Raw genomic sequence first — 9,578 nt, forward strand, 5'->3', positions numbered from 1 at the left:
AAAAAGAAAAAGATTTATTTATTTAAGTGTGTGTATGTGCTTGCAGAAGCCAGTGTGTGTGCGTACACACTTGAAGAAGCCAGAAGAGGGCATAGGATTCCCTGAAGCAGGAATTACAAGTGGTTGTAGCTGTCTGACATGGATGCCTGGAGTCAAACTTGGGTCCTTTGAAAGAGCAAGCGCTCTTAACTGCTAAGCTATCTCTCCAGGCCAACAAGGACTCGTTTTGCTATTGTATGGCTGCAGAAGAGAGGACTGTGAGAGGTCTCTTCTAATAACAGCATACATTTGTGTGCGCACTATGATGTACTGTTTCGACTTGTAGTTCGTTTTTACCAGCCAACGAAGTGTTAACATAACAACGTATTTATTTGTAACCAATGGCTGTCTTTATAAGTCCCAACCTCCCTCCCTCCCTCCATCCCTCCCTCCCTCCATCCCTCCCTCCCTCCCTCCATCCTTCCCTCCCTATCTCTCCCTGTCCCTCTTCCTCTCCCTCTCTCTTTCTCTCACACACACACCCACATACCCACATACACACACACACACACACACACACACACACACACACACACACATCCCAGGGTATGTGTGAAACTCAGAGGGCAGCTTGCACGAGCCAGGTATCTCCTTCCGTTATGTGTGTCCAGGAGATCCAACTCAGGATGTCAGGCTTGGTGGCCAAGGCAAAGAAAGACCTTTACCTTACTCCCTCATATCTCTCACCAGCTCTCACTTGTCGTTATGATATAACCTTACAAACAAGGACACGAAAGCCTTACTAGGGAGGCCAGCCCAAAGTCTCATAGTATATGGGCGAATCAAGATTCTGGCAAGAGCTATCAGACGGTTTTGTAATTTAACCCACCCCAAGAGAGCAGTGCCCATCTCTCGTCTTGTTTTCCAGTGGAGACGTTTCAGAAATTGCAGAAAGCGAAGGAGATTCTGAGCCATGCAGAGAGTCGAGCCCGCTATGACCACTGGCGGAGGAGCCGGATGTCGATGCCGTTCGAGCAGTGGGAAGCTTTGGCTGACTCAGTGAAAACTGTGAGTTTCTCTGTGGGGATGCTGGGATTTTGGAGGCCAGGCTGCTCAAGGGTTAGACTCACGACTTAGCCTAAAGAATCAGGAAGCAACAGGAGGGAAAAGGACTGAGAAGTTAGTGGTAAGTCGTTGCTTACAAAGCCCTGTGAGGAGAAGGTCAGCAGGGAGAGAGAGAGAGAGAGACCACCAGAGCGAGTGTTTCGAAGGGGCCGCTTATTTTAGCATATTACACTTCCTGTTACCATATACACTTTATTCTAAGATTTCTCAGAATTGTGCTTATCAGAGTGCTCATGTAACTAGATTTTTGGATGGCTGAAAATTCTTCTCCTTTGAATCTTGAAAAAAATATTCTTAAGATATATCTACATCAGCTGGGCAGTGGTGGCACACGCCTTTAATCCCAGCAGAGGCAGGCGGATTTCTGAGAAAAAAAAAAGAGAAAAGATATATCTATATATTTATCTATATATCTAGCTCTGACATCTCCACCTATTAGGTTTTTTCCTCTTTCTTTCTTTCTTTCTTTGTTTGTTTGTTTGTTTCTTTCTTTCTTTCTTTCTTTTTCTGAAACAGAGTTTCTCTGTGTAGTCCTATCTGTCCTGGAACTTACTCTGTAGACCAGGCTGGCCTCGAACTTAGAAATCCACCTGCTTCTGCCTCCCAAGTGCTGGGATTAAAGGCATGCACCACCACTTCCCTGGCATCTATTAGGTTTTTCAAGGCAGGGTCTCACTATGTAGCTCTGTCTGTCCAGAAACTAGCTCTGTAGACCAGGCTGGCCTCCACAGAGGTCTGCCTGCCTCTGCCGCCCGAGTGCTGGGATTAAAAGCATGCGCACCACTGCTCAGCTTAAGATGTAGTTTTGTTTGTGTACACGTCTTGTGTTTTTGTCTCTGGGTATATACCATGTGTATGTTCACAAGAAGAACACTTCGGATCTGTGGAGCTGGAGTTACAGGTACTTGTTGAGCAGCCTGGTGGGTGCTGAGAAGCACATCTGGTCCTCTGCAGGAGGATGAAACGCTCTATCTCAGAGCCATCTCTCCAGTCCTTCCTTCTTTTATTTATGTATTTTTCTTGTTGTTTGAGCTTGTTTACTTAATAAGGTTTGGGCATCTATAACAAAACAGGATACAGTTATTCCTATCATGCATGGGTAAAGAGATACTACACTTAGGAAGGGCTACCCTAATTCTAAACACCATTGAAATCTTAAATGCAGGCGCTCCGTGGTTAAGAGCACTGGCTGCTCTCCTAGAGGACCCGAGCTTGGTTTTCCATACTCACATGGCAGCTCACCACTGTGTGTGAAGCCATTTCCAGGGCCTCTCACACCCTCTCCTGGCATTTGTGGGCATCAGGCACTCGCTGCTATTCTGAAGATGGACATTTGGTTCCTAAAACCCGTGCTGGGTGGCTCACAACTGCCTGTAACTCCAGTTTAGGGTGTCTCATGCCCTCTTCTGTCTTATTAGGGCACCCTCCCATGTGACATTCTCCACACAGGCATTTATACGTACACATAAATAAAAATATATCTTTTTTCTTTTCTTTGTTTGTTTGTTTATTTATTTATTTATTTTGGTTTTTCGAGATAGGGTTTCTCTGTATAGCCTTGGCTGTCCTGGAACTCACTCTGTAGACCAGACTGGCCTCGAACTTAGAAATCCGCCTGCCTCTGCCCTCCAAGTGCTGGGATTAAAGGTGTGTGCCACCACTGCCCGGCATATCATTTTTTTTCTTTCTTTCTTTCTTTTTTTTTTAAAGATTTATTTATTTATTATATGTATGTACACTGTAGCTGTCTTCAGACACTCCAGAAGAGGGGGTCAGATCTTGTTATGGGTGGTTGTGAGACACCATGTGGTTGCTGGGATTTGAACTCAGGACCTTCAGAAGAGCAGTCGGTGCTCTTACCCGCTGAGCCATCTCTCTAGCCCCTATCTTTTTTTTGGTTTTCAAGTCAGGATTTCTCTGTGCAGTAACCCTGGCTGCCCTAGACTAGCTTTGAAGATTAGGCTGGCCTCAAACTCAGAGAGATCCACCTGCCTCTGTCTCCGAAGTGCTGGGATCAAATGTGTGCTCTGTCACGCCCAGCCTATAAAACTAATATCTTAAAAAAATGGTAGTACTTAGCTTTACATAGTCTGAAATAATATTCTTTTCCATTTATTTACTTATTTGTTCATTTATTTATTTGCATGTGCATGTGAGTGTGGTGTGCATGTGTGTGTACATTCAGTGTGTGGATGCACAGTGTGTCAGTGTGTGTGTGTACGGTTTTTGCATAAGCTCATGTATATAGAGGCCAGAGGTTGACACCGAGTGTCTTCCTTTATTGCTCTCTAGCTTATATGTTGAGTCAGGATCTCTCATTTGAACCCAGAGGTTGGCTCATTGGGTAGTCTAGGTGGCCAGCTTGCTCCAGGGAATCACCTTTCTCTGCCAGCTGGGTGCTAGGATTACAGACAGACCATCATGCCGCCCCAATATTAATGATGGTGCTAGGGATTTGAACTCGGGTCCTCAGGCGAGCACTTTGCCCACTGAGCCGTATCTCCAGCCTTTGCCTTTCCAAAATTCCCTGACACTGATTTAACTGACATTGTTCTACAAAGTCAGTGCAACTGTACCTCCAGCCTCCTAAATATGACACATTGTAACTACTGCTGAGTTAGTTACCGTGGTTGGCCAATGCCTTCTGATTGACAGCTCTTTAAGTTTTGGTGACCTACACAATGGTCACTTAATTTTTTTTTTTTAAAGATTTACTTATTTTACTTCTATGAGTACACTGTAGCTGTCATCGGACACACCAGAAGAAGGCATCAGATCTCATTACGGATGGTTGTGAGCCACCATGTGGTTGCAGGGAATTGAACCCTGGAAGAACAATCAGTGCTCTTAACCATTGAGCCATCTCTCCAGCCCAGTCATTTAATTTTTTAACCACTAATACCAAGTTAGCTACAGATTTTTCAAAAATTCCTGTCCAAGTCTCCACTTTCATCTATATTACCATTGTTTTTTATTTACCATTACTTTCCTGACTCCAAACACAAGCAATTCCATCTTGGGTTTAGCCTAACTAGGCACTGTTCGAGCCCTTACAATAATTATAATTTAGTCTTACTGGCCACATCATTTATCTTGTCATCAAAGCTGAAGTAGTATAAAATTTGATTTTAGGTTTATTTTCATTAGTAGCTGTACGATGAGCTGTATATCTGTTCTTTACTCAGTAGCGGGGCCAGGCAAGGGGTTGCATTCAGGCAGTAGACAAAAACCAAAGCCAAATAAATCCACGAAATCAGCAGTGGAGGGGTGGAGAGATGACTCAGTGGTTAAGAGCACTCTTGCCTGGGACTGGTGTTTGGTCCCTAGCACCCAGGTCAGACATTTCACAACCACTAAGTTCTGCTCCAAGGGATCGATCTAAAACCCTCTTCTGGACACTGTGGCGTCTGCATATCCGTAGCGTCCACTCCTGCAGACGCAGATGTGTACACATAAATAAAATCAATCTTAAGTCAGTAGTGATTTCCTCTTTCCCTCAAGTCTTCTATGTCTGAGAGTCACTCACAGTTACTGTTCAGCACCTGTCAGGTTGGTGAGCGGCCTTCTGTGGCCACACACTGTCATTAGGGTTCGGGATGAGCTGTATCGCATACACTGTTCTGAAAATAAAAGGTACAAGTTTAGGATCCGGAAAACACTTTTGTGTTCATTTGGCTTGCATACTCTTGGAGTGTGAAATCTCGTACAATGTCTTTCCCTCATGCCACTAATCTTGTGGCTCTGATTTTATTTATTTATTTATGTATTTATTTATTTATTTACTTATTTGGTTTTTTGAGACAGGGTTTCTCTGTGTAGCCCTGGCTGTTCTGGAACTCACTCTGTAGACCAGGCTGGCCTCGAACTCAGAAATCCGCCTGCCTCTGCCTCCCGAGTGCTGGGATTAAAGGCGTGCGCCACCACTGCCTGTCTGTGGCTCTGATTTTTATGCAGTTAGTACAATTAGTCTAGGAGGATGAACATTAGTTAGGAGAACAGGATCTATTTGAAGGCAGTTTTATGTGTCACATACAGGGCTATATTCAGGTCTGGCCATCTGTCCATTGGGAGCATTGCTCACATGAGCCATAGCTTCTGGGTGACCAGATACTGTCACTCCAGTGCCAGGGGATCTGGTGTCTCTGGACGTGCAAGAGTATTTACATTCATGTGCACATACTCATATGCAGACACACACTCTTACGCATAATTAAAATAATGAAAGAAAATCTTAAAAATATTTCGAGAGCTCACCTAAGCCAGTGGTTCCCAACCTTCCTAATGCAGTGACCCTTTAATACAGTTCTGCATGTTGTGGTGACCCCCCCCAACTATAAAATTATCTTCATTTCTACTTCATGGTTGTAATTTTGCTACTGTTATGAATCGTAATGTAAATATCTGTGTTTGCCAGTGGTCTTCGGTGACCCCTGTGAAAGGGTCATCCAGCCCCCCAAAAAGTTGAGACTGAAGAACCACTGACCTAAACCAATGAATATGTTAGAAACTTAGATTTGAACATGTGATGTTGGTTTAAAAATGAGATACATGGCTTTTGAGGTGGCCCAGTGGTTGTCAGGCCTTGTTACCAAGCCTGACAACCTGAGTAGACACAGAAAATTGAATTCCTGAAAGCTGTCCTCTGGTTTCTACACATATACCATATAGCATCCATATGTCTATACATGTGCACATGTGCACACAGAGATAAAACATACATAACAAATACATATTAAAAATTTAAGGGCTGGAGAGATGGCTCAACGATTGCTTTTCCAGAGGTCCTGAGTTCAAATCCCAGCAACCACATGGTGGCTCACAACCATCCGTAATGAGATCTGATGCCCTCTTCTGGTGCTGTCTGAAGACAGCTACAGTGTACTTACATATAATAAGTAAATAAATCTTTAAAAAAATAAAAATTTAAAGGCCAGGCACACCTTTCATTCCTGTGCGTGGGAGGCAGAGGCAGATGGATGTCTGTTAGTTGAAGGCAGTGTACTCTACACAGTGAGTTCCAGAGCAGCAAAGTAAGACCCTCAACAAACAAACAAACCAAAAAGTTATTTTAAATAGAGAAATATTGGCTTGAGTTTCCAGGATTCAGGCCTTTGAGATCCTGTGATAATCAGGAAACAGACTTCTGTTGTTGTTGTTGTTGTCTTTAGATAAGGTTTCATGAGCAGGCGAGATGGCTCAGTGGATAAGAGCACTTCCAGAGGTCCTGAGTTCAAATCCCAGCAACCACATGGTGGCTCACAACCATCCGCAATGGGATCCGATGCCCTCTTCTGGTGCGTCTGAAGACAGCTACAGTGTTCTTACATATAATAAATAAATCTTTTTTTTTTTAAAAAAAGAAAGGTTTCATGAATCCAAGGCTGGATTTGAACTTGCTGAGGGTGACCTTGAATTTTGATCCTTCTACTTCCTTCACCTTTGGAGTGCCTATACAGGCACTCTACCAATGGAGCTATGTCTCTGAGCTCCGTCACCCCAACTTTTTTTTTTCTGAGACATGGGCTCATATAGCACAACCTGATCCTTAAAAATTATTTCTAGATTCATTTAGTTTATTGTTTTATGTAGATTAGTGTTTCAACTGCATGTATGGGTGCACTAGATATGTACCTGGTACGCACATACAGGGGCCAGAAGAGAGAGTCAGATCCACGTGGACCTGGAGTCACTGTCAAGACGACTCTCAAGCCCTCCCCCCCCCCCAACCTGGTCTTGAACTTGCTATGTAGTTCAAGATGATCAGGGATTATCAGGGTTAATCAGGGATTTCTGCCCCACCTTTGATCATTCAGTTCCCAAATAAAAGACACAAAACCTTTATATTTATGATAAGCCTTTAATGCATTAGAGTCGGGCAGATCTCAACCCTCTATGCTATTTTGTCCCTTTTACTAACTCCATTATGTAATTTACCATATTCTACCTGGGCTGCCCTTACTCCAACTGGCCAGCCCTCATGGCCATGTTCTCAGGATTCCTCCCCCATGATGTCTTCTCTTCTCTTCACCTCTCTGCCCTCCTCTCCTTGAGGTCTCTGCCTCAGACCCCAAGCCTTGGAACTGAGGCCCCGCCTACCTCTCTTCTGCCCAGCTATAGGCTGTCGGCACCTCTGTTCAACCAATAGTTTTTGTTTGTTTGTTTGTTTGTTTTTGTTTTGTTTTTCGAGGCAGGGTTTCTCTGTAGAGCCCTGGCTGTCCTGGAACTCACTCTGTAGACCTCGGAACTCAGAAATCCACCTGCCTCTGCCTCCCAAGTGCTGGGATTAAAGGCGTGCGCCACCACCGCCCAGCCAACCAATAGTTTTAAATTAAGGAGCAAGATTACATAGCATCACTTGGTGTACATGAGGATCTCTTTGTTCCTGGGGGCAATCAGACTTTGGGAGCTGGTATGTAGCATTACAGTGTATAACAACATACCAGACCTCAACATTTACTTCCCCCGACTTCACCCATGGCATGACAGGCTTGTACCACCGGGCCTAACCAACACCTTTTTTAGTGCAGAGAATCTAGGCTCTCTATCTACTTCCAAACTACAGGCCAGGAAGGCTAGAAGGCTGCCGGAAAACGGTTCTGGTTAGATCATAGTCAGAACTGTAAGAAAACATCCCCAAGGACTAATAAAATTATCCCATGACATACTCATTGCGGTAAATTTTATAAGTTACATACTTTTTTTTTTTTTGACTTGGCTGTTTGATAGCTCAGCTGTTTGGGGGAGGGATTTTGGGGGTCTTGCTGTTGCCCTATGTAAATCTATTTGCCTATCGATTGTTTCTGAGTTCCTGGCTGAGTGATACATCTTTGGGAGGAGTCCAGCTGGCCACAGGCTATCTGTAGAAGCTTCCTCCTAGGCCCAGATGGCCACTCTTTCTCTAGCCAGATGGGAACCAGTGGGCCCTTCAATACCTGCTTTTGAAAAGACGGTCTGCCCTGTTTGGATATTATCCCAGAGCAAGCAGGTCAGAGATCAACCGCTCAGGCAAATAAAAAAAAAATTTACTCATGGAGACTCAGGATAAAAATAACTAATTTGGGGGCTAGAGAGATGGCTCAGGGGTTAAGAGCACCGCTCTTCCAGAAGACCTGAGTTCAATTCCCAGCAATCACATGGTGGCTTATAATTGTCTTAATTCCAGTTCCAGGGCATCTGAACTCTCCTCTGGCCAGCTCAGGCACCAGACACACATAGTGGTATACAGAAACACATACAGAGACAAACATCCATACACATAAACTAACAATTAGAAAAATTTTTTAAAAAGCCAATTTTTGCTTGTTATTCAGCTGAGCTGTGGATCACGTGAGCCAGTTGTTTCGGTTTCCTTTTTCCAATGTTTAGTGGCATGTAGATTAAAAGAAAAATATTTGCTAGTGTTGACTGAGATTTAGAATGTGAGATAATTATTTCCTAATGAGAAAAAAAAATGTCTGTTAAGGAAAGCTGGTAAACAAGTTTACTGCGAGTGGAAAATACCAGGGGCCCAGCTCCACAGACACAAGCGTGCATGGCCTTTGCCCTGTGGTATTTGCTGGCTCTCTGCCTCATGCTTGTCAATGTGTTTCTCTCCTTTTTGACTCTTAGTCCCTGTCTCAGTCCATCACTGGATATTTCTACTGATGCTCTCTCTTTTTTTTTGAGGCAGGGTCTCATGTCCATACCAGTCTGGCCTGAAACTCAATATGTATTCAAGGATAGATGACCTCGAACCCTTGATCCTCCTGCCTTCACCTCCTGCTCATTGGTGTGCTCTGTCATATATGCTGTGTGGTGTGGGATCCATCTTGCCCACTGTAGGATCTGGGCATGCTAGGTGTCTTAGTTTGGGTTTTATTGCTGCAAAGATACCCTGACCACAAAGGCAAACATTCACTTGGGGCTGGCTTACAGGTTCAGAGGTTCAGTCCGTTATCACCAAGGTGGGAGCATGGCAACATCCAGGCAGACATGGTGCTGGAGGAGGAGCCGAGAGTTCTACATCTTGATCCACAGATAGCAGAAGGAGACTGTGCGCTGCGCTGAATGTGGCTTGAGCCTAGGAGACCTCCAAGCCCGCCTACACAGGGATCCACTTCCTCCAACAAGGCCACACTTCCTAAGAGTGCTGCCCCATATAGGCCAAGCATACAAACACGTGAGTCTTTGTGGGCCATACCTATTCAGACCACCGTACTAGGTGGCACTGTATCGATTTAGCTCCCATCCATCTCTGGTGTCTGACTTATTTGGCTGGTGATGGGGATTGAACGCAGGACTTCCCAAATGCTAGAGAAGCACTTTCCCTGACTGACCTCTGTGCCCAGCCCTGTGGATCTACTGAGGACTAGTTTATTTGATGCTACATGCGGTTCTGAGCCACCGGGATAGTCTGGGGGAGCTGTGGACTCAACTCTGAACATGAAAAGCTGTGCTTTGTCGGCTGTCTGCTTCACAATACAGACTGCTTAGCA

General features: G+C 44.5%; 1 protein-coding gene across 1 annotated transcript in view; it reads left to right on the plus strand.

Annotated features, from left to right (window-relative positions):
- Window positions 1-9,578, plus strand: part of Dnajc12 (DnaJ heat shock protein family (Hsp40) member C12) — an 18,909-nt gene that overhangs the window by 6,288 nt on the left and 3,043 nt on the right. Inside the window, exon 3 of the mRNA XM_031347520.1 lies at window positions 908-1,047. Within this exon, the coding sequence (XP_031203380.1) occupies window positions 908-1,047 (140 nt within the window). The remainder of the gene's footprint in view (window positions 1-907; window positions 1,048-9,578) is intronic.

The sequence above is a fragment of the Mastomys coucha genome, unplaced genomic scaffold (genome assembly GCF_008632895.1).
Source record: "Mastomys coucha isolate ucsf_1 unplaced genomic scaffold, UCSF_Mcou_1 pScaffold3, whole genome shotgun sequence".
In the NCBI taxonomy this organism is placed as follows: domain Eukaryota; kingdom Metazoa; phylum Chordata; class Mammalia; order Rodentia; family Muridae; genus Mastomys; species Mastomys coucha.